The 25,740-nt window shown below is 39.4% G+C and overlaps 2 protein-coding genes and 1 long non-coding RNA gene across 3 annotated transcripts; all 3 read right to left on the bottom strand.

Moving 5' to 3' along the window:
- Positions 1 to 4,764: 4,764 nt before the first annotated feature.
- On the bottom strand, positions 4,765 to 8,765 carry LOC149140904 (uncharacterized). The gene is made up of 4 exons (XM_089451098.1): positions 8,629 to 8,765; positions 7,917 to 8,230; positions 5,403 to 7,733; positions 4,765 to 5,231 (listed from the first exon to the last, which is right to left on the bottom strand). Exons 1-3 carry the CDS (start codon positions 8,763 to 8,765, stop codon positions 5,440 to 5,442), a joined length of 2,745 nt encoding a protein of 914 aa, XP_089307224.1. The 3' UTR covers positions 4,765 to 5,231; positions 5,403 to 5,439.
- Positions 8,766 to 16,539: 7,774 nt separating this feature from the next.
- LOC149140903 (uncharacterized) lies at positions 16,540 to 17,097 on the bottom strand. Its single transcript, XR_016265306.1, has 2 exons — positions 16,802 to 17,097; positions 16,540 to 16,647 (listed from the first exon to the last, which is right to left on the bottom strand). It is a non-coding gene; the product is annotated as an uncharacterized LOC149140903 (long non-coding RNA).
- A 5,317-nt stretch (positions 17,098 to 22,414) lies between these two features.
- Positions 22,415 to 25,246, bottom strand: LOC149140902 (uncharacterized). The gene is made up of 3 exons (XM_089451097.1): positions 24,732 to 25,246; positions 23,789 to 24,395; positions 22,415 to 22,714 (listed from the first exon to the last, which is right to left on the bottom strand). Exons 1-3 carry the CDS (start codon positions 25,244 to 25,246, stop codon positions 22,415 to 22,417), a joined length of 1,422 nt encoding a protein of 473 aa, XP_089307223.1.
- Positions 25,247 to 25,740: the final 494 nt, after the last annotated feature.

Here is a 25,740-nt window from a genome sequence, read left to right as displayed (position 1 = left end):
TTTTTTAAAATAATAGTAAAACGAATTAGTGCGATTTAAAAGTTAGAGTTATTTTTAAGAATATTGAAAACAATATCTATGAATTTTTTTTATAATAATGTTATTTATGGATATTTATAATGTGGTATGAGGATTGTGTTCAAGTTCTCGATAGACATTCCACCCTCCATTTCAAGTGACACTCCACCTATCTTGAAAGTTTACATGGATGAAATATGTGGGTCTCTTAAAAAAAAAGGTTTAGGATGACTTGCTCATTAAAAATGAGAAGATTTGTCGACTCTCCACGTGTACACACGGGTTTCTTCACAAGCGACGGTCCTCGAAAATATTGGCTGTGGATCACTCACAACGTTGTGTGATGTGACACGTTGGACATTGTGCCACTGGAGTCTCTTAAAAATATCTGGAACGCCTAGTCCACGTTATTTATTTTATTAAATTAAAGATTTATTAATGGATAAAATACCATAGCCACAAGATTATTTACTAGCAATTGTCCCAAAAGGTACAAAGAGAGGCCGATAGGATTAGTGAAAGGAAGAAAGTTTTATAGATAGTGAAGCATATATAAAGGTATGTAGCGACGAAGTTAATAACCACGTTGACCATCCTGTACCAGTACATTTGATATTAGAAGAACAAAACCAAAACCAAACTATTCATATTAATATAGTAAGTGTAGAACGCGTTCATACTTTTAAAGTTCAATAGGTTCAATAGATTATTGGCAGCATGCTTTGTTGTACATGGTAAATGAAAAGTGGAGAAATTTGTGATTTGCAAATGTTAAAACAAATCACTTACATTACTGGTTGACAGTAGAAGTAAAACATTAACATTATTAAAATTTTGAAACCGATTTTAAATTCATGTATTGTATTTTTCAAAGTATTTTGTTTTACATACTTAAGTCCTCAAATATAGTGGTTTTAGATTCCATTTTGGCAAATCCACCATTCAAAACACTATGTATTTCTCTGGCCCTCAAAGCAAGCTTTTAGCACTTATTAATCTATGCTCTGTTCAAGATACAATCCAAACTTTCATTTTCAAGCATTTTAAGAGGCAAAACAATGCAAATATTTTAAATGTTCTATTTACTTGTCTGAATTTCTACAAATAAAATATATATGATTGTTTTGATAAGATTGGAATTGATGGTTCCTTTGTCTAATTTGTGTAACAATTCTTTTCATGCTGTGCACTGTTTTGATGCTGATGTTCTGGGCTGTAAATAGCATCTTTTTGTATTTGGTCAATGAGGTTTTTAAAAGAATAGAAACTAACGCAGGGCTTTATGACAGAGGGGAACGGTCTGGTCTGATTGGGGTTCAAGTCCGCTGAAGTATGTAGTAATTTGGGGTGATGCAATCAGAATGGGCTTGATGAATGGGCTTGATGGGATTGAAGTATGTAGTAATTTCTTATTCATTGAAATTAATTGAGGCAGTCTCTTCCATAAAGCTTATCCCCAGTCTATTCTATGCTTCCTTACATGAAGATTAGATGACCCATCGGTACCTCTCTTTGTTGGTGCAACTCGGTACTTGCCATTAGCACTTGTCCCAGTTTTACCATAGTTTTATTAAGGATTGGCTTCATGCCACTAATATGAGCTGTAATACTGGGAAACAAGGGCCTTGATCTTGTCTTCGCTTCAGTCCTTAGTCTCAATGGATTTAGCATCCACTTCATGGATCCATTTTGGATTCAGTTCTTGTTATTGAGCTTTATCTAAAATTTTAGTAGCCAGAATGACACCAAATTACACTTTGTTGTTCATTCTTTGATGAATTTCTTTTGCTTTTCTTGTTTTCCCACACTAGCAGGAACTTCTGCAGCCTGCTATGATAGCTTACAGTCCATGGGCTAGCATCTCATATTTATGGACATTCCTTACCAGGCAATGAATCATATACCATACACAACAAGGAAAAATGATATTCAAAGGAATAGAATAATAGCATGAAGCATTTAACTATACAAGACAAGTGAGATATAATATTCAAATAAATAGAATAATGGCAGAGACAGGATATATATTTTACCAGGATGATGTTGTAAATCCACACCCATTGTCCGTACAGGTGGACATAAATTTTAATTGAGACTATGTTTCTTTTTTGTGCAACATTGCAATTTAAAGTTACTTTCTAATGTATGGCTACCGCGATGAAATTTGGTGTTTTCTCTGGTTCTTAGTATAGCAATAGGGGTAGAGTATGAAAGTTCAGGGGGTTATTGTTCCTCCTAACAATAACTGTGCTAAACAGAATCAGTCACAGAGCCTTTGTCATGGCAGGTTCTGTATTACTGACCTCTATTAATGTGTTTTAAATTAGTTATTGCTACCCTGTTTCTCTTTAGATGCATGCTATTTTTAATTTATTTGTATTAAAGTACTGGACAAACATTTTGGTTCTAGAGCTGTCCCTGTTGAAAGACAATGCTGTACTTTTTGATGCTCTCTGCAAAAGTTTCATACTGAAGGGATAGAGTGCAATGGAGAATGAAGTACTGCTTGATTAAGATGATCATAAATGTCTCTCTGATTTGGTGACAGGTGGACCTGGAGAGTCTTGTTCATGCTCGACAACTTAGCATTATGGTTATTGGACAAGATGCCTTGAAGATGAGGTGAATTCCTTTTTACTTGTAAATATGTAGCCTCTTGATTCAATCCAAGAAGGGTAAATTGTTTATAATTAATCTTTCCTTAACTGGAAGAAAGTCGTTATAACTGTATTCTTTAGGGGATACTGCTTTCTTATTAAAATTTTTAATTTTTATTGTTGGATCAGGTTGCTTCACTATGCACTATCCTCGTTGAAGAATACAAAGAACATGCATATGAACTCTTGCGACTTCCTTATATAAGGAAAATTTTGGTACACAGTTCATCTTTATTCTCCATTATGTATTTTATCTTTTGTTCTTAATGTCTATGGAAACATTTGCAAGGCAAAGAGTCTTCAGTATTTTGTGCGCAACGTTCTAATCTTTGTGAGCTTTTGAGTCTCGGACACATCTGCATTTTTCTTATTTTCATTGTTGAGTCTTTGAGGAAATTACAACTGTCAGCTTGCAGGTATTTTTCTTGATACACAGAACCTTGATTCAACTGCTGTATATTTCACCACAAGGGATAGAGTTGCAGTTGATTTACTGCTTGTTGGTTGCAGCCAATATTATAGATACTCTCTCTTTGATGAGTGTATGTCATCCATTATTTTCATTTTGTTTTGTTGAGGATATAAGTATATTTCTTTACAGTTTCATATCACTGACTTGACTTAGGCTTGTGGATTGATGCATTTTCCTGTATTTTGCTGTAGTGAATCAGAATCACAGTGATAGTTCATTTGAGGAAGCAATGCGAGACATTTATGGAGAGCCTCCTAGTAATTCTGGTAAGGATTTTAACCATCTAGAGTTTTACAGTGTTTGAAGGGCCTTTGTTATGTGCCTATTAATCAATTGATTACAACATAAGTAATGGGTCATCTCTCTTGATGTATGGCAATGTCACCCCTTCATAATTTAAACGAATCACAAGATAATTTAATACACCAGTTAGTTATAAGATAAAATAAAAGAATCCTTATTGGAGGGGAAATACCAGTAATTGGAAAATGATTTGAGCTATTTTGTGTAGTATTGTGCAAAAGCAGATTGCCATTTAATTTGAACAAAACGGTATTCATGGTATTGACTGAATAGATGGTTAGCCACAAATTTTCCTACGTAGCGTTTTTTAAGATGTGGTAAAGATATGCCTGATCCAAGCAGACTCTACCTGGGGTTTCAGTTTTTTTATTTGGAAATTGAGAATCTGGCTTTACAGTGAGGCTGGATTGTTATGTTAAAATTCTTTGAATTTTTCTACAGAAATGGAAGTCAACAAGAGACCCTCATCTTTATTCAACTTTTCCTTTTTACTTTTATGTTCTTTTCCAAATAGTTATTTTCTGTTTCTCTTTTACCTTTTTGAAATTATGTTAAGGCTTTTCCAAGATTTTGGCATTCTGGACTAAAATACTCAAAATTATGCAGGGGATCTTCATTTACAAGGGAGTAGGATGGCGCCTGCATTCAAATGAGATTATCATAGAGCCCCATAGCACAGCTGTTCCTTTTTCTTGTACAGTGGGCTGATTGCAGCCTAGCAAGCACATTAGGACTTCTGTAATTGTTCCGTTGTTTGACTCAACTCAGAATACTTGGCACTTTAACATGCATCACCAAGCATGTGAAGAGCCCAGAATAAAAGAAATAGTTCATTATAAAGAGAAAACCTCTACTGTCAAGAACTATCCTCATCTACTATTTTAATTGCAAACATGAATCTGAAATGCATGAGACATAAAATTGCCTTAAATTCCAGGGATTTGTGGTGCTGGACGTGTGTTATTTCTGAAGGAAAACCATAGTTTCTGTTTCAAAGTTGCATTGGCAGAAGGTACCAACTACTGGGCAGAGTTAAGTGTATTTTCGATACTGGAAAATTTAACAATTAAGAAAGGTACTGCTCAAATCCAGATACTGGGAGTTTCAGAGCTAGTCATCAACTGGGTAAATGATAAAATACAATATGCAGATTTTGACCCTATTAACACTAATAGAAAGAATTAAAGAGCTGAATGAAAATTTCCCTAATAGGTTGTTGTAAACATCGACCTATCTAAAGTGAGAAACGTGTTTATTTATAAAAAAAGTTGTTGGTTGAATCATAAAACCCAAAACAAGGAGCAGTGGGCCATGTACTTGAATACTCTTTGTTCATACAACAGAGAACAGTTCTATTAAGATATAACTAAACATGCCAGATATAAGTAAAGATATATACAATGAAAGTTTTGTTGGCTTGTATGCATATGTACAATAAAAGCATTATGTAGAGATGTAATTGAGAAAGAGCCGCTAATCATATATGCATGATGGGCCATGGCATCGGCAACACCAGTTAGTGTTTATTGTGGTGCCATGTTGTGCGAGCTGTTCCTGCAGTTGATGTCGCATCTGCCTGTGTGCATCCCTTTCATGGATGTGAATTGTAAGCTTAAGTAGTTTCCTTATATTCTTTAACAACGTAATTGCTGGGCGCAAACGGTAAAGTGGCATGGATGGTTGTGGCAGGATCCTTGTCTGCATATCTTGTAATGTAAGTTCTTGTTGCTGGATTTCTTCGCAGCACTCGTACAACTGTCGAAGGTAGCATGTATTCATACCTGTTGGCATCCAAAAAGGAAACACTGTAACTGACAATGAATATGTTTGACGATTTTGTTTGAAAATTCGAAATAAATTAAACGATTCCAAATGAGTATAAAATCATATGAAATTAAATGTAATAGCAAGAAATCTATGTGAAACTTCGTTATGTAGTGAGTGGTGTTTACCATGTGGGTAATTCTGGAAGGCAGGTTGTATGATTGGCTAAAGTGTATTATCCTGGATAGATTTTGATGCAAGGAATAATTCCTCTTGCTGTCTACGCTTAAGATATGGATTCTTGTGCATTTGTGCAATACGGGAGAATGGGAATGCTGGATTGATGTGTATGTCCGCTAGTGACCGCACTCTTGAAATTGCAGTGAATGTTAGCCCTTGGCGTTCTCTGGTGCCGATGTCCACTGTTGCTTTGTCTAATGTCATTCCTTGTGACTTGTGGATCGTTAAAGCCCATGCCATTTGAAGTGGTATCTGACGGCGTGCACCCCTTGTGATGGGAGGAATGGGTACATATGTTGGGTGTGAAATGTCCCATGGTGTTCCTTTGTATTGTTGAAAGTCAACAACCACAAAGGATGGTAATGCTGGGGGCTTTGAATCAGTTGAATACAATATTGAGACGACCTTCCCAAGCGCGCCATTGACAAGGCCTGCATGTACCCATAAGTTGCTGGTGAGCATAACTTTTTGTTCACTGCATAAGAGCACCTTTGCAGGTAGGTGCTCATCTTCTGTTGTAGTAGGAGTTCTCTGTCTTTGTTGTTCCGCAGAGCAAAGTGCTACTGGGATGTTCAATTGTTTGAGCATTTTCTTATTATGCAAGACAACTGCGTTGTTTGTCGCGAATAGGTGCATGGACTCGTCGAATGTGCATTTCTCTTCATGTGTAAGAGAGGGACTTGTTCTTGACATTAGATGTTGCCAATCTTCAAGTGTAGATATTCCATTCCTAAGATTTGCAAGTATTTGCCGGAAAGCAACTTGGGACGAGCTAGCTCCTTGTTGACGGAAAACGGTTGAAAGTGTTATGAATATGTCGAAGCTACGCCAAAGTGCAGTGCCACGCGATGTCCCAGCATATAAAGGAATGTCTTTTATAGGTGGGAGTTGGCCTAAATCTCCGACAAGGATAATTGAACGATTACCAAATGGTGTATTCCGATGAAGAGGGAATGCCTCTCTTAGACGATCGTCAATGTGAGAAAGCATTTTTGGACCAATGAAGCTCATTTCATCAATGAGGATGTATTCTACATGACGGAGTTGCTCTTGCAGGTATAGGAGCGGCTGGCCTTCGAGAGGATGCATTGTCTGGATAGGGATATGAAGGGCAGAATGAATTGTGAGGGCATTTATGTTGAAAGCTGCAACGCCGGTTGGTGCAAGTAACAATAAAGGGTTTTTGTTGGCTGGCGAGTTTTCCACAAATGCTTGGTGAAGGCATTTAATCAAATGGGATTTTCCTGTGCCAGCTGTTCCTTGTACGATGATCTTCCGTGGGGATTTTGGCGAAGGGGTTTTGAAGTGTGAAAAAACAGCGGTGAAAGCTATGCTTTGGGTAGGGGATAATGTATGCTCATGGAGAAGGTTGGAAAATGAATGATGTTGGTTTTGAATGGGTGAGCGGTTGAATTCAATGAAATTGATGGCAGTTTCTTGCAAGGGGGGAGGGACAGTATTTTGTGACCAATTGTGGTTGACATCGAAGTCGCGGTAGCCAATCATGTCGAGGTCATCAATTGCAATATTGTAACTTGGGTGTAGTTGAGAGAGGATTTGCCATTCATCCATCTGAATGGAATCAGGGGGGGTGTGTGGGGTAGGTTGATCTTCAGTAGGTGGGCTTTGCGGGTTTTCGGGTTCGCGATGGACATGCCATGGTGTATATGCACCCTTTTTTTGTTCCCAGTGTGCAATAATTTCTGCATCAGTTGAACCTATATCATCAGGGAGTGTTCGGAAGGGGAAATACAAGAGTAATTCACTCCAACAGAAGGTGGCATAAGAAGGATTAGTAGAGGAAGGAATGACATTGTAATGGGGCAAGACATGTACAATCATTGGGGGGAATATGTGTTTCCAGTGGTTTCTTCTCCGCTGGGCAGAATATGACCACGAGCGAGCAGCTTCAAGGAGGGGCAGTGCTTCTAGTGAGGCAGGCCTGTTCATATACGCAACGATAAAGTTGGGTGTCGAACCAGGATTTTCAGTATCTTGCGAAACACGTTTGAAAACAGCCCTGTTGACATTCAAAGAACGGAATGTACGGCTGCAAAGAGAGAGAGGTAGCTTTTGTAACATATGGCATATTTCTTGTGCACCAATGTCTCTATCTGCAATGGTTTCTGTAAGGAGTTTCCGGATGACACCACTAGTAGGTGCTTCTGGAAGGGCACTTTGTGATAGTCGCGATAGCATTTGACGGTAGCTCTCAGATCTTGTCTCTGCTTTTGTTGCATATTTTGAAATATATTTCAATACAGCATGGCGAGAAAGGACTGGTTGGCAATCAACATTTGCTCTCCAAATAGAGAGTAGATCGGCGTTGTGAATATTCAATCTTTCATCATTGCGAGCAGGGACATAGGTTTTATGGCCCTTATCATCAATGAAAAGTGAAGAAGTGGACTTCAATTCCCATGGTACTCCATATCGACAGCTAAGCACATTGTCTTTCTTACGCAGACAGGAAGATTCATGACACTTTGTATGATGTTGAACGCAATTGACAAGCTCTGTGTAGTCTTCAAATTGATTGGATGCGAATATTGCTGCTGTGTCAAGGAGACACGGGTTATGAATTGTTGACTGGTGAAGCGGAATAGTTCGGTGTTCTGCCTGACGTGGATTCCAAGCAGTTACGTAGTGGTCGAAATATTTCTGTGCATTAGCAATTTCTAATGCATTGTCCCAATCAAGTGTGTCCATGTCTGGTGCATTTTGTAGCCAAAGGAAGCCATGAATGTGTGCGGATCCTCTATGTTGCCATTCGTATCTGAATATAACATGAAGGGTACAATCAGTTAAGACATGTATATGCAATGTATAAAATTAATGTAGAGGGATATGGATATTAAATAATACCTGCACCAGTAGTCGGTTGCATGGAGGCCTTTTTGAAGGATTTCTTCAAGGAAAATTGTAAATCTACAATGCATATATTGGGCTGTTAGATGTGGGTTTTTAATTATGTTTTGGATTTTCCATTGGAAGGGGTTGACTGAAGTGGACTGAACACTTGTGGGCATGATCGTGTGCAAGTCATGCCATTTAGTATCAGCTGCACTGAGAGTGAAGAAGAATGTTGGGCTTCCTATTTGCGTGATCATGTCAGTCAGCTCAGATCGGCGTTTGTTCCAGAAAGACCGTGTTCCTTGTAGAGCTGACCCAAACCTCATTATTTGCTCTGGCAATCTTGAATCTGGAGAGTCGTGAAGACACTGGCGTAGGTCTGACACCGTTGTTGGCAAGTTGTTCTCAATGTACTTCTTCACGAAAACACTGGCTGTTGCTTGGCTGCGGTGGCGCATTAGAATGTTATAAAGATAGTAGCGGAATCTTGGGTGTTGGCCAAAGCGGTTATCATGGTAGTGAAGCAAGTGCAAAGCATATTCATGCATTTCAACTTTTGTAAGTCTTGGTTGCATGATCATTGCAATGCCTGTAGGGAAGAGTGTGGGGAATGCCATGGCAAGGAGGCCGATGGTGTTGTATTCATTTATAGCGGTTGGAGATATCGGAGGCCAATCGATAGAGCTTGTTGAACTTGAATGGGTCGAGTGCAAATAGTTACAAATGTGGTCACGCTCGGTACATGAATTTGGGAGGACTGGAACGAAAGAAGAGGGTTGGATTTCTAATGGAGGTAGCATGTCATCATCAGGATTATAAGTGGAATCAGTAGTGGTTTGATGGGGTTCAAAAGAGGAGGTGGTTACATTGTGGAGAAGAGAAGAAATGTCTGTAGGGAGATCTGGCAGCGTAGAAATTGTAGATGAATTCAACTGAACATCACGGTAGTAAGGGTCATATTTTATTTTGTATTCAAGGGCTGCAAGGACACGTGATTTGCAAACGTAGAATTCGTAAGCCTTTTCAGATGGATTTTGCCTTTTCACAATGAGGATGTCTAAGTCAGAGAGCATCCGGGGTAAGTATTTGGAAATACTGGTGATATCTTGAGGGAAACTAATTGTATGGCCACTATATTTATATTGACCACCACGTGAATGAGTGACTTGTAGAATGGGGTTGACACGTGCGATGAGCATTTCTTCAACTTGGGTTAATTGGTGAAGGACAAAGGGTTGTTCTCCAGGGTCCATGTTGTTTAGTTCAGAAAAACGATTGGTAGATTTAGATGATGCACAACGAAAACAAGTGAGTCTATTGTGGAAGAGCTTTGTTTTCATTCCTGGGTATGCTTCCTTGCATGTTGTGCAAATGTGCAAGGTAGAAAGTCCATCAATCCTTTCTCGAAAGCGACGGTGTTCTTCGTTGAGGGGAGGGTTATATTCATTTGAGGTGGGAAGGGATGTAGAGGAAGTAGTAAGGTTGTTGTGTTGTTCATAAAGTAGTCGACGTCATGCATTTATTTGATCCTTTTGTTGTGCATAAAGAATACGCCGCCGCTTGTTTTTGTCCGCAAGTTGATTGTTTGGTGGCATATCTAAACAAGTACAAGTAGTAGTTGTTAGTTTTCATAAACAAGTAGTGCATGTTTGGTATCTCATTTTATTGTGTGCACATCCATTGTGAAATTGGAACATTATATTTTGAACATAGATTTAAATTTTTTTAGTTCAACATCGGTGAAGATAGGTAGATTAGGTAGAAGGGAAAACATGCAATTAGGAATGATATGAAACCATATGTTATTTCAGTATCTATCATTGAGAGGAGAGAAACAAGATTAAAAATAATTTGTTCCCTTTTCTTACAAAAATTGTTGTTTGACATGTTTGAGCGATAAAATGAATAGCTTAGGAAGCAAGGGATCAATGTGTAGCATGTAGACAACGAACGACAAAGATATGTAGTGACTCTTTACATCTGTTGATATTTATATTACGTAAAATGTAAATGGCAAACATACATATGTTGGAATGAATGGAAGAGAGTATTTGCATTGAAAACTACAGGGTTCATCATAAAAACATGGGTGTGTAATTTACAAAGATGAGACAATTAGTTGTGTGGAAATGTTTGTTTATGTACAAAAAGGCGTGGTAGATGACGCCCTAAGAAAAAGTTCACAGGCGGCGAACAATAGGTCGTTTTGAAGCGGACAGTGCTTGAATGTCAGTGAGCGCTTCCTTGCATGCAGAGGCATATTGAATTTCCTCTGAATTGATCAGTATTGGTTGCAAGCGTTGAACACCGTTGAAGTAATATGTTTTAATGGAAAGTGTTAGCTGGAAGCGGTGCCCTGAAATCCGGCCACAAATTTCCTGTAGATCAGTTGGTTCGATAGAAAGTAGGAACAGGTCTTTAGCTGTGATGCCCATGAGCTCGTTCCCTGCATCATTGAAAACTGTGACGTTCTGTAGATTCCCGGTGTGGTCATGTAGATCAATTTTAAGTTTGTAACGGTAGTCACATTCTGGGAAGTCACCGTTACATTTTGTACAATGCCAAAGATTGTTAGAATGCTCCACAACCTTCTTCATGCATTGTTTTCCATTGAAATCTAGTGGACATGCTAGAAAGTAGAAGTCATCCATATGAAGAGCAGTAATTGTTGCTCGAACTGAAACCCAGATTGCTTTATCAGAGGGCTGCATGCCAGCAATCTCATGAAACGTCTTTCGTGGTAGGGCACGTTTCGAAGCAACACCATAGTTTCTACTCAAAGATGGAGAAGAAGAGCTATAGCCGGTTTCACGGAACCATGCATGTAGTTGCTGAGTTTCTTCAATCTGTGGATTTATTGTGAGAGTGGTCGTTGGTATCGTCCCTATTGTGGTGCCATTAAATTCAGACACGCGGCCTCCTTTGATTGCAAGAATTGGTGGGTTGTCGAAAGAGTAGAATTCAGAAAGATGTTGTCCGATATAGTCACAGTGTTCTCCCCATAATGTTACATCAATGCTAAAACCCGACCTGTCCTTTAGTATGAGTGTTTTCCTTAATGTCTCACTTCCATCTTTTCATCGAATTGTTGATGCAGGTGACATGGAAGTAACAACACCAATGACATATACATTTGTATTTGGAGGTGCATTTTTTACGTCAGCAATATTCTTGAAGTGAAAGCTCTGGTAGGGAAACGTTGGATCATCTGTAGGACATGGATTGATAGTGGAAGCAGCAGACAAGTAAATCTCCCATTTGTTCTTGAGGTGGTTGTAGTTTGGATTTGCTTCTCTCACTGTGCCATTTGATACAATGTATAGTTGCCCAACCTGAATTAGATTGTAAAGAGATTCGGCCAGTTCAGCAAATGCAGAAAGGTGGATCTCTTCCTTATCACGGTTGATAAGGTCAAATCCGAAAAATTTTCCTGAGCCTCGCACATTGTTGCATGACTTCAATGATGTCTTTGCAGATGCTCTACCTTGGATAGACCAATACTTTCGGTAAGGGTTGAGTGCCGTGAATGGAATTGTTGTAGTTGTTGCCGTAGTTGGTGGGGTAACTGAAGAGGGCAAGGTATCTTTAGCTGACGAAGAGCTAAATTGGGCTGAACCCGGCTGTGCATGTTGCAGCGTCGATGTGTCCTTCATCAATGCTGCTGTGCGCTTCACAACTTCAAGCTCAATGACTCGGATGGACCTTATGTAAACAAGTAAGAAATGAATTAATAAAGATTCCATTTTCCTTCGTTTGATGCAAAAAACGGCTAGGCGGGAAAAAAGTAAAAGAGGGTGATTTCAAATGGTGGGCCTTACGAGGAGTTTTGGAGCACTGTGCAAGCTGCTTTTTTGAGCAAAATTATTGATCCAATTTGGATGTCTCCAGAGACAACTTGTGGGCCATATGCGGATGGTAGCAAAGTCTTATGTTGATGTGCTCCATCAGATAGACTAATGTGGAAGTGCGAGGATGTTGTTTTCAATGAGGTAACGAAACCTACATCGATTATTTGAAGTAGTGGTTGAATCTCGGTGCAACCATTCAGCAATAGAGGAATGGCATTCGGTGTCAAGGTTGTCTCCATAATAGAACAAGAGGTTTCTTTTTCCCGTGAGGGGAGTACCTGCAATTCATCAATTTCAGCACAATACAGAATTCTAGTCAAAGAAGATGTGACAAGAATGGGGAATCTAATCTAAGAAGGTTAATTGTTGATGGTGAAACAATAATAAGGGCACAACCTACACGGGGAGGAGAATAACCTCTCATATTAACGACCGAAGGTAATCCACGTTAACAAAATGCTTGTTATTTGATTCAGGGAAAAGCTACATATTGTTGGAATTTAGAAGCACCTTAAGCGGCTCAAAAATGCTTATAGTCTTACAGCACCGGAAAAACATCAATGAAATAGGAACATTTCTCAGCCAATCCTAATACTGATTGTACACATTAAGAGATGTTGTTCAATCAAGGCATTTGCCATGTATTTCACTCACTTAATTTACCCTTTCCAGACCCTTCTAAAAGGCTGACTGGACTCCATATGGCTTTGTAATAATTTATGATATATTAAGTATCATGTGAACAATGCACAATTTTTTTTCCTTTAATATGATATATTCGGGTGTACTCACTGTGCTTGTGCATTTCTGCACATTTTAGGGCTGTTGAAAAGGAGGCATTGCATATAGTGAACACGCTCTTCAAACACCATGTATAGCTATTGAATCTAAAGGTTCACACAGTCCTTCAGTCCAGGCATATAGAAGAACTATCAGAAACAGGACCCTGAAAAGAGCGGCCAGACCATACCAACAATCAGATTCCATCAGTCACATAACAGTGGCCAGATTGCGGACTATCATGGGCAGTTTCTATTTATTTGCAGCCTGACCAATCCACCTAAATGCAGCGATCTGCAAAAGAGGAGTAATTCAATTCCCATTTTCTTCAGGGAAAAGCTACATATTGTTGGAATTTAGAAGCACCTTAAGCGGCTCAAAAATGCTTATATTCTTGCAGTACCGGCAAAACATCAATGAAATAGGAAAATTTCTCAGCCAATCCTAATACTGATCCTACACATTAAGAGATCTTGTTCAATCAAGGCATTTGCCATGTATTTCACTCACTTAATTTACCCTTTCCAGACCCTTCTAAAAGGCTGACTGGACTCCATATGGCTTTGTAATAATTTATGATATATTAAGTATCATGTGAACAATGCACAATTTTTTTTTCTTTAATATGCTATATGCGGGTGTACTCACTGTGCTTGTGCATTTCTGCACATTTTAGGGATGTTGAAAAGCAGGCATTGCATATAGTGAACATGCTCTTCAAACACCATGTATAGCTATTGAATCTGAAAGTTCACACAGTCTTTCAGTGCAGGCATATAGAAGAACTATCAGAAGCAGGAGCCTGAAAACAGCGGCCAGACCATACCAACAATCAGATTCCATCAGTCACATAACAGTGGCCAGATTGCGGACTATTATGGGCAGATTCTATTTATTTGCAGCCTGACCAATCCACCTAAATGCAGCGATCTGCAAAAGAGGAGTAATTCAAACTGCCCTTAAGTTTTTCAAATTGCTTTCACACTTATGTTTCAATTTCAAGGCACATGAAAGCTTGTTAATCCGGCCTCAAAGTTTGCACTCTTATGAATTTTCTATGAAGAAACAAAATTGTCAAACACTGCAAGTGGATTTTTCAGAACAGACTCTCTGTAATTTTGAATTTGCATACATTCAAAAGGGACCAATTTAGAAATAGGAGCTCATGGAGCTTTTTCAAAACTGGCACTTGGAGGGAACGTGGTTTCCCTCACCTCCTAACTATCCTTAGGTGTGCAATTGTTAGTATGTCAGTTTCTCCCTCCACAAATGATGCAAAGAAGGCCCTTCAAGATGCCACATCCAGCCTCTAAAGGCCTCCCAAGTACTCCTTTCCTCCACAAAAACCAGTAAGTACAATCTCTATGTATCCTCCAAAATGGGTAAGTGGACTTTCAAAGTGAATGCTCAGCATCAAAAGCCCCAAATATTCGATCTCCTCACCATCAATCTAGGCTTTTGAATGTAGTTTGATTCAAACCAATATTTTCTTGGGCATCACCACATTTTTACCAACAGACAAGAAAACTCAATCAAGACAAATGTGCTTCCCTGTTACAGTGATATCATTGGGACAGCCACCAAGAACACAGCATCAGAGCTAAACATGAGCAACTAAAATTGTTTTCTACAATGACACATGACTACGAGAAATAGTAATTTGCAATTTGTCCAGTTCACTCCTTGGGGACCTCAAACTGAGTTGTGAACAGGTTCAACCTGTTCAATCTGCTGGTTTAATCAATTTGACCAGGGCCCAACCAGCCAGTTTGATTGTTTAAAATCTCCATTAAAATAATTAACATTTTATGTTTTTTTAGCTAAGTTACCAGAATATCGATACAGATCCAGATGGAGATCCACCAGATTTATGAAAAGCCAGGATCCAAATATGGCATGGAAATGACAAGTAAAAAGGACATAAAAATGTTTTTTTAATAAAATAAAAGAACAGAGTCAAGATTCAAAGCCATTCACGAATCACAAGAGTAGAATTACATGTTCTAACCATAACCGAAAAAGAGAATTCTCATACATATTAATATTCACCGTCCATGTACTGTAACTGATAATTTGATAAGTTATTACCATCATTGATTATTGATGATGTTAAGGACCATTTCGGCAGAAGCATGTAAGCAGGTCATGACTCATAACAGTTTTGTAAGCCACGTCTACATGTCCATGATAGTGGTGAATGTGGTTTTCTTGAAGGATATGACATGACTAAATAAAAGTGCAAGTGACCAACATCGCAGCACATAAGAATCGATTAGACATTGAGAACAGGTATTGACATAAGGATAAATCAAACCTTGATTAGGATTTAACCTTAAGTAGTATCGGATGAAGCTTTTCATTAAAAAATCAATTTCTCGGGTATCAACTGGTCAAAAACACCCCTGGAATATTTGGGATCCATTTCTTGGGCCCAACATCTGTTTCCTTCTCCAGGGGATCCATTTCTGTGAACCTGTTCACAGAAACAATTCATAAACCTAGCCCTCAGCCGATACCGATCTGAGTCTAGTTTGATCCAGGACCTATTCAAGTCCAATTCGAGCTTCTAAAACATTGGTAGTTTGAAATTCAACATGCACTCCCTACGAAATAAAATATCAAAGACTTTTTAAGGGATTTCAATATAGTCAAGGTAATTTTGGACTTGCAATTTTACATCTCGATAAGACTTGTTTAGCAAACTCAGAATACTCAGAAAGACGAGTAAAATCATAATTATATCAAGAAAGAACTATAACAAGGTAAAGCTATCAGGATTGAAGACCAAATTTACTATCTATGACTTGAAGATCTGTAAGACCATTTTAAAGAAAACGAAAATTGTTGAAAGCCAATGTTGGTGCAATATTTTACCTATACCAGGTTACAAGGTGTCCAGTTTTAATAGCTCGCACCCAGGTTAAAAAACCTTGAAGACATAGGTGTCCAGTTTTAATAGCTCACACCCAGGTTCAAAAACCTTTAAGACATAGCTGTGTTAATTTGACCAGTAGAATTATCTATCTAATCTGAGATTAAGTGGGAGTCTTAGCATCCTTGATAAGCAACAGATACCGAGTATTTCAACAGATGAGACCAGGTGAGGAATACTCGACATATTTAACAGAACAGCCTCTGTTGTTGGGCAATCTAAGCCAAAGGTCGAGTCCATTTCCTTAAGAAAGAGCCATTTACCAACAAAACACGGAGGCCATATGAGATGCATGTGCACAGTTCATCGTAAAAAGGAGGGCAGTATAGGCCAGAATTTTAAGGAATCATCTGCTTGAGTCTAGGGATTTCTATCTCTGTCCAATGCACAAACTAAGGGAATTGACGTGATGTGCGTATACACGAGTTAGAGATTTTGCTGTAAACGAGATTTGAACAGACTGTCAAATTAAGGTTTTACAGCAGAACCTCTGCTGATTACTGGTCTAACTATGATGAAGATAAATAAATAAATAAGAGATTATAAAGAAGGAATAAGATAACAGTCCATAACCACAGAGAAGATAGGTGGTTAAGGCATTATTGTGGAACAAAAAAATTTCATATATAAATAAACATCCAAAGACTAAGAAAGAAACCATGAACAAACTTGCCTGGAGCGATCACCTCTGTCACGGCTAAACTTGCAGGTAAAAATAGGAGGACTGTCTTCAGGGCGTCAGGGATTTAGGGTAAAAATTGACCACGTGATGAAAGCTACCTGCAGCGAGTTGGCAGCAGGTGTCAAAACCGTAGCTGTAGTGGAGAAAGCCGCCTCTCTTCATAACCAAAAAAGACGCAGCAGCAATAGTTGCATTCAACAGACCGATGGATAGAATGAATGAAAAGAAAATGAACACAGAAATAGCGATCACCTCTGTCACAGGTAAAAATGCGCTGATGAACTTTTCCTTGCGCTTGCAAAATGTGAGGACTGTCTTCAGGGCGTCAGGCTGTCGAAGAAACTGGAAAATAAACCGTGAATGAGGTTGTGCTCTAACATCCATAGGAACCCCAGAACAGTTAGACGACGCCGCCATTCCCTCGCAGAACATAAATATCCACGACGCCACTCCCTCAGAACTGTTCCGCCACTCCCTCGCAGAACCGTCCCGCTGAAAAACTCCTGGTTTTCTACCTGCACGAGACTGAAAAACTCCTGCAGAATCCGATGCCACGTGTCACTATGAGGAGCGAAGGGGCCATTCAGAATCCGATGCCACGTGTCAGCACGAGAGTGAAAGGAACGACGAAAGTCTGTTCCAAAGGAAGGCCTATCGGCCTAAATATTGATTACTGACTTAGAAATCATTTATCATATAAAATGGGAAGGCCGTTATGGATATAAAGGGATTTCGCACATGGGCGGAAGACCATGCGATTGAGACTTAAATAGATTGAGCGGATCCTGACAGCTGTCCATCCTCTGTCCAATGGAGACCACATTTTTGATACCCACTCCCTCAACAAATCAATTTCAATTTGATTTGAAAATCCCTTATTTTCCGTCCGTGGAATTTCCATATTCACATATTGTCGCCGCCTAAAAATTCAAACATGTTGTCACGTGATTATCACATGTAGGGTTGGAATTTTAAAACATGTAGGGTTGGAATTTTAAAATAGATTTATTTTTATGTTCTACAATTATTTTTTATAATTTCGAGAAATATTTATAAATTTTGAATTATTTAATAACAAATAATTTGTCAATTAATTTTCATTAAGATTTTTTCCATCAAAATTATGTGGCAACGTGTTATTGACACATCATTGTCACCCAGATTAAGTCCAAATAACATGTAGATCTTTAAGATCATGTGGCCACGTGTTGACACATCACTCTCACTAAGATAAAATCCAAATAACATGTAGATGTTTAATGTAAAAAAACAGTCTTCTTTCCATCAAGATCATGTGGCCACTTCTTGTTGACATCACGATCACTAAGGTAAAATCCAAATAACATGTAGATGTTTAATGTGAAAAAACATTTCTGGTTATTAATTTACAATATTTTGAAATATATAAATTTAATTAGTTTTAATTACTAACTATAATTAAATATAAGATTAAAATATATATTTTTTTTTAATTTTTAATTTTTATTTTTAAGATTATTAATCAATAATAATAGTAATAATTTTCACAACTACAATACATAAATCAATAAAATGTTGTATATTTGCAAATCATAACCATACTTTTCACAACTACAATCATAACAAGGTTAACCAATAAAATGTTGCATTAAAAGATATTTTAAGTTTTTGGTTTAACATAAGCTAGTATGAATAGTGTTTTGGTAAATGATTAATTTATTTCCTACTTAATTGAAATTTGGTTTAAATTTCTAATTTATTATAATGAAAAGAGATAAAAAAGAGAGAAGTTTTATGAGGTGATTTAAAATAAATAATAAAATATGAAAATAAATTTAACTTAAAAAAATAATTTAATATGATATTTTTTTTCAATATTTTTTTAATAAAAATAAAATTAACAAAGCATAAATACATATTTAATAAATTGAAGTTTCTATAAAAGACTTTACAGATTCCATTTCGATGAAATAACTTAGAAGTTTGTGGAGAGTTATATCTGGCTTTGGTATTTGGAGTTACATCATCACAAACAAGTACCTCTAGAATAAACCCTTCCGAGAGTGGATTTGGAGAGGTTTGGTAGAGGCTCATCCTTGGTTGCTTTGTGGGCTTGTGTGGAAAGTTGGAAACTGACAAGAAGTCTCTCTTAGAAAGGAGTCGTTTATTGGTGGACCGTCCCATGGTCACTTATTCCCTTAACTTATTGCTCAACTCCATGCTCAAGGTATATCTTGACTTTGTCAAGTTTCATTGTCTCCTTTATAGGTCCCTCCTCTCGGTGGGTGGAAAGGATATTTGAACTTGGGGTTGCAAGGCTCTCTAGCAACACAATGGGTCTCTTTCATTAATTATTTGATATCAATTGGTCATTTTTTCAATAGAGAGCAACATTCCATAGTGTGGTTTGGGAACACTACCACTGGCCAAATCATTGTGAAGTTAGCCTACCACTCTATCTCTTCCTCTTTTCTGTAGCCTCGTGTCAAGTGGTCAACTTGTTTACTTTGGAAATGGCCCATTCCACCCAAGCTTCGCTGCTTCTTTTGGCATTCATTGTAAAATTGTATCTTAACTTGGGACAACCTGTCATGTCTCCGCTGTAAAAAAATAAATTGTGTTTAACTACTGCCGAGTTAAATGATGTGTCCGATGCTGACTCAGCTGACTTATCGCGCCGAAGGCTTTGATTCTACCGCCACCACGGAATTCTCCTTTACCAAACTAACTGGTCATTTAAATGCTCATTAAATACTCAGGACAAAAGCTTTGTTTTTGATCTGCTCAGCTGTATTACGTATTTAATTCATCTTGGGGTTGGCTTATATATTTGTTTGCCACCTGTGTCACCGTATACTTGGCCTGGTGGTTCATCCGGCCACCCCCAGTTCTTCTCGGGATCCTCACCTGATCAACGGCTCCGAATTTTTCCCCATGATCCAACGACGGCAGCCATTTCAGGTCTATCGTCAACCTTCGTTGCGAAGCAATTCCTTTCATTTGGTTCTAGCAATTACTCTGTGGGGGTTTACTCTGATGCGTCCCTTGCATGTCCACAGCGTTACCCTATTACTCAACACTTTTCATGGCTTGACAGTGTGCCAGAAGGCTTACAGGTATACTCTATGGAATTTCCTGTCAGCGGGTTTCCTATGTTTCGATTCTTTTTCTTTTTCTTCTCGCTTTATTAAGTTTTGGGGCTGTTCCAAACGTTGCTAGCCCTAACCAGTCCCCTTTTTTTATTTCCAGGTGGAAGTTTCGTGTCACAGAGTGTAGGATTCGGGAGCTGGTTCGCCTGGCTCGGAAAAAGAAAACCTGCTCAACCACCGCGGCAGCAGTTTTCTTGTTACGGCTATGGGCTTACTTTAGAAGGTGGACGTGCCCCCTTTTTAGTATATTCTCGGTTTCCAAGAGATGACTGTAATACAGTCGAATTTCACCTTCTTTTTTTTTTACAGAGTTGAGTTCTAAATCGCTTATTGGGTTATACCCAAATAGACATTTGTGATTTTGATCTAAATATTATTGTATTATAGGAACCACCTTTTCGACTCGAAACATGCAGGATTATTTGTTTCTTTTCCTAGATATTCACCTCGGTGTCTACGAGGATTTTATAAGTTGTACTGTTTATTTGTTCCGCTATTTGGTATGGAACTTGCAGTCAGCATCTACAATAGCATGCTTGAATTTGTTTTTTTTTCAAGTTTTATTAATTATATGACATTACCAATTTTAAGCTTGTGCAGTCAATAATAATGTGATGGGTTTTTTGAGACTTTTTCTCGTGTTGCCTGTCTCTACAGCGTGCTCTGCTTGATTACCTTTCTCATAGGATTGCTGGTAGTATGAAGGGATTTTTTTAAAATTCTCTGTCAGTTTTGATGTCTCGACCTACTCGGTCACTGCCCAAGGTAAACAATTCGTATGCCGCTGTGTGCCTCTGCCCTATAGCACGCTTCCTGAATTTCCTCAATTGTTCCTTCTACCAAAGCGAGTTTATTATCTTGAATTGATTAATCTATCATTCTCCAGTTTTCATACCCTTGTTGAGTGCTGATACTATAGCCCCAACTACAGGGTCTCAACACCAGGAGGGTTGTTCCTCTTGCGTGGTTGATAATGGGTTGCAGGGTTCACCTATTGAAACCACCACCCCTTTTCCTTACGAGTTTCGAACCCTTACCCTAAGCTTGACTTACCCACCAGTGTTGCCATCTGTGTCTACATGACCCAGTTTCCTCCGCTTGATAACTGAATTCATGCATCCACAAAATCTTTTTTTTTTTTAGTTAGCGGTTTCACAGGTCTCGGCCTGACTAGGAACAGTCCAACAGCTAGGCCACTACTCCCATCATGCTGTTACAGGGAAGTTGCCCGGTTAAGCTAGACCGGAGAGTGCAACAACTTCATAATAACATAACTGTCCTTCCAGGTATGTCGATTCTGTAGCAGCCCTCAACCCTTTCCCAGAGGTTTATGTTTTCATTTACACAATACTATTACGGATTACAGTAACTCACTGTTTTCCTAAATTGAGTTTGTCTACACAGTTCTTTATTATTCAATTCTCAACACATTCTCTGGCGAAGCCACGGTTTCTTTATTTCTTGGTTTAATTAACCTAAGCACCCAATCTTTAGGTTAACATCTTTTTTTTGTTATAATTCTTGAATTATAATACTCCCTCGGCTCCGTCCTAGAGCAGGCCGACTCATGCCACTTTTTATTTAAAGGCAGATTCTAAGTAAAGAATTTATCTACTTATCAGGAATAAAAGAACTAAGAAGTCTCCAGAATGTCATATTCAACAGTGAAATATTTAACTGCCTCCACCAGATTACAATCCTAATGGCAGACAATCCAACCACCCTACTGATGATTCCTTTCCTATTGTTTAAATTAGCTATAAAACTGCAGGTAATAAATAAAGCCTTTCCTTAGTTTTGGATGAGGGTAGCATACCTGCGTGGTCGTTCATAGAGATCTTTTTCTTTCTATTAAGGATCCTGTTCACCACTGCTTTCAACAGCTAGTCTACCACCCGTCCTTGAGACTGTCATTTGTGACCAGTCTCCCCCCTAGCTGGCTCAAAGACTACCGTCTTTGTTAGCTGCAAGCGCACTGCGCCCTTACCATCTGATCCTCACCAGACTTGGTAAGACCCTTGTCCATCTCCTACTGTCTGTCTCTACAGCACAGCTCCCGCCTCCTCCTCTTTTCCTTCCCTCCCCCCTCCACGGTTGGGGAGGCAGGAAAAAAAAGCGGTTAGGGTTGCAACTGTTTTTTTTGTTTGTTAATCCAAGTCTTAACCGACTCTGCCACTATGTGACATGATATACTTGTCATTTAAATTTCTATTAAAAAGAAAATATAAGTTTAAACACAGATAATGTTCTTGTTCTTTGACTGCGATAAAAAAAATATTTACAATAAGTTGGGGATATGACATCTCCCCCTCCTAAAGTTAGACATCGTCTCAATGTCTTCCGATTATAAACAGCCCTGGATAAGCCTGCTTCATGAGTTCCTCATCTTCCCAAGTGGCCTCATCAGGCCCAAAGTGCTGCCACTGCACTTTAACTTGGGTAATATCCCGCTTCCGCAGCGTGACTTCTCTCCGATCTAGAATGCTCAGCGGTTCGACTCAGATTTCTCCTTCCGGTTCTACTTGGAGTAAGCAATACTCTGAGTCAATTTTCTTTCAAGAGAAAACATTTTGATTGATTTACCGGAGAATTTTTTTACCTGAATATCCTGCCAATTAATCACATGTTTAGGGTCATAAACATATTTCTTTAGCACAGAAACATGGAAAACATTGTGGACCCATATGTGGCTAGGCAGAGCAAATTGGTAAGCCACCGGTCCAATCCTTGCTAATATCTAGAAGGGTCCACAAAACCGAGGTGCCAATTTAGTGCACCCACTCCACTGTAAAGTGCTCTTCCGTGCTCGAATCCTCACATACACATGATCACCGACCTGATATTCTTTGAATCTTCTTTTCCGGTCAGCGAAGTTCTTCTGTCTATCCTGAGCTGCTTTCATATTGGAACGCACCTTTTTAACCAGTTCCTCCATCTCCTGGAGCATTTCAGGGCCTAGCATCAATCTATCTTCTGGTCCACTCCAGCTTGAGGGAGTGCGGCACTTTCGCCCATATAGTACCTCAAATGGACTCATCTGCAATGAGGTGTGGTAGCCATTATTGTATGAAAATTCAACCAAGTGAAGATAATCTTCCCACTTGGTCAGTTGCTGCATCACATACGCTCTTAACATATCTTCCACCACCTGGTTCACCCGTTCTGTCTGCCCATCAGTTTGGGGATGATAGGCAGTACTAAAATTTAGCTGAGTACCCAATTCCTTGAACAATGTCTTCCAAAAGGCCGATGTAAATTTTACATCCCTGTCTGAAATTATTGTCTTAGGTAACCCATGCAACTTAAATATGTTTTGCATGAACACATGAGCGATCTGCACCGCCCGATATGTAGATTGTACGGGTATAAAATGCGCTGACTTGCTCAGCTTGTCGACAACTACCATAATGGAATCATTGTTCTTCCTTGACTTAGGCAAACCTGTTATAAAGTCCATAGTGATGGTTTCCCACTTCCACTCCGGGATGGGTAACGACTGTAGTAAGCCTGCGGGATGCTGGTGTTCAGCTTTAATTTGCTGACATTCAAGACATTGAGCCAAATATCCAGCCACATCTTTCTTCATGCCCAACCAGTAGTATTCTTTTCAGAGTGCAGCAATCATCTTTTGGTATCCGGGGTGTCCGGCGTAATGACTCCTATGATACTCATCCATTATCAAACTTTTAATGTTGTTCTGGTCTGGTACATACAGTCTTCCTTTATAGTACAAAAGCCCAGCTACATCCAGAGCGTAATTCGGTTATTTTTCCGCACTGTTCGATAGCTGTATTTGCTGTTTTATTTGCTGGTATACAACATCCTACTAGGTCGCTTCCTTGATCATCTCCCCAAAGGGGCTTTTCCTCTCACTGCAGGAAATCTCGTACAGACACTGCAGTTTTCGACTCAAAGCATCTGCCACCCGGTTCTCCTTCCCCTTCAGATGCTTGATCTCAAAATCAAAGCCACTTAAGAAATCCACCCACCGAGCTTGCCTAGCATTTAGTGTGGGCTGGCTAAAATAATTGGTCAGGCTATGGTGGTCTGTCAACAACAAAAATTTTCTTCCCACAAGATAATGTCGCCACATTTTCAGGGCGTGAATCACAGCTGCCAACTCTAGATCGTAAGCAGAATATTTCTGCTCATGCTCTTTTAACTTCCTTGATTCGTAGGCTATCACTTTGCCTTCTTGCATTAGCACACCTCCCAATCCTTCCTTGCTAGCGTCAGTACACACTACGTACTCTTTACTGGGATCGGCTATGCTTAGAATAGGTGCGGTGGTGAGCAAATATTTGAGTTGTTCAAAACTTCTTTGACATTCAGGAGTCCACCGGAAAGTTCTCCCCTTCTTTTGCAAGGATGTGATTGGGTAGGCCACTTTTGAGAATCCCTCTACGAATCGCCTATAATAGCCTGCCAAGCCCATAAATGATCGGATGTCCGCCACATCCTTGGGTACTGGCCATTCCATAATGGTTCTTATCTTTTCCGGATCGACAGCGATTCCATCCTTAGTGATGATATGACCCAAGTACTGTATCTGCTCCTTGAAAAAGTCGCATTTACTGAACTTAGCGTATAGCTGATGCTCTCGGAGAGTTTGCAATACTATCCTGAGATGCTCCTGATGCTCTTCCATAGTCCGAGAGTAAATCAATATATCGTCAATAAAGATCAGCACAAATTTATCCAAATATTGGTGGAACACACTGTTCATTAGGCACATAAAGGTGGCAGGGGCGTTGGTCAGCCCAAAGGGTAACACCACAAACTCATAGTGGCCATATCGTGTTCTGAAAGCTGTCTTAGCTATGTCTTCCTCTCTAATCCGGATTTGGTGATACCCTGACCGTAAATCAATTTTCGAGAAAACTGTTGCTCCTCTTACCTGGTCGAACAGCTCATCAATGCGGGGTAGGGGGTACTTGTTTTTAATTGTCAGTTTGTTCAACTGACGGTAATCCATACACATGCGGAGAGTTCCATCCTTTTTCTTAATGAATAATACCGGAGCTCCCCAAGGGGACACACTGGGGCGAATGTACTTTTTGTCCAACAGCTCTTGCAGCTGCATCTTCAGCTCTGTCAGTTCTGGTATACTCATTCTGTAAGGTGCTCGCGAGACTGGGGCTGCTCCTGGTACCAGCTCAATGGTAAAATCTATATCTCTTTTAGGTGGCAGCCCAGGAATTTCTTCTGGGAACACATCAACATACTCTTGTATCACTGGAATATTCTCCAATGTGGCTGTTTTATTCTTTGAATTGGCATACCCCACTTGAATGGCGTAAATCTGACATCCTTTTCTGATGCATTTGGCTAGCTGTGAGGCAGTTATGGGCCGAATCTGTACTGGCCGCTGAATCCCCTGCATCTCTTGTTTTATTCCAAGCTCGTCTTTAAAGTTGATAGTCTTGGTTTTACAATTGATTATGGACCAGTGTTTTTCTAACCAGTCCATACCGATCAATATGTCGTAAGAGCCAAGGGGAAGCACATTTAAATCAACTGTTACTGTCTGTCCTGCTATTTTTAATGGGCAGTTTTTGACCTTAGCCATTACCCGTCTTTTTGCCCCTGTTGCCAGCTGAACTAGCCAGGGGTCCCTAAACTTAACAGGCTGCAACTTACAGAGCTCCACAATTCTAGGACTAATATAACTTAAGGTTGCACCAGGGTCAATTAAAACAGTTACAACAAGGTCTAAGAGTTTACCTTCAAATTCCACCATAGTCGGCTGGTACTCCGCCTAGCGATCCTCCAGAGCGGCATTAATCTTTGGCAGACTCCGTCCCACATCACCAACAGTAGAGGCTTCATAAACCTGGGAGACCTGTTCAGCCCCCTTTCGCTGAGGGTAGTTTTTTACATAGTGGGGGCCGCCACAACCCCAACATTGCACCGGGGGTCTTGTTGTTCCTTCATTGTCTGTTTTACCGAGTTGGTCATTCCCCCTGGATTCGTTGAGAGGCTTTGATCGGAGTGGATTTCTTTGAGAGTTTCTACTGATTTTCCCTTTAGTGAATCCTCTGTTACCTTCACCACGGTTTCCTT

The sequence above is a fragment of the Pinus tabuliformis genome, chromosome X, assembly GCF_031772625.1.
Source record: "Pinus tabuliformis cultivar Carrire ecotype Pingquan chromosome X, CPIR1, whole genome shotgun sequence".
Taxonomy (NCBI): domain Eukaryota; kingdom Viridiplantae; phylum Streptophyta; class Pinopsida; order Pinales; family Pinaceae; genus Pinus; species Pinus tabuliformis.
This window is presented reverse-complemented; position numbering and strand designations above follow the sequence as displayed.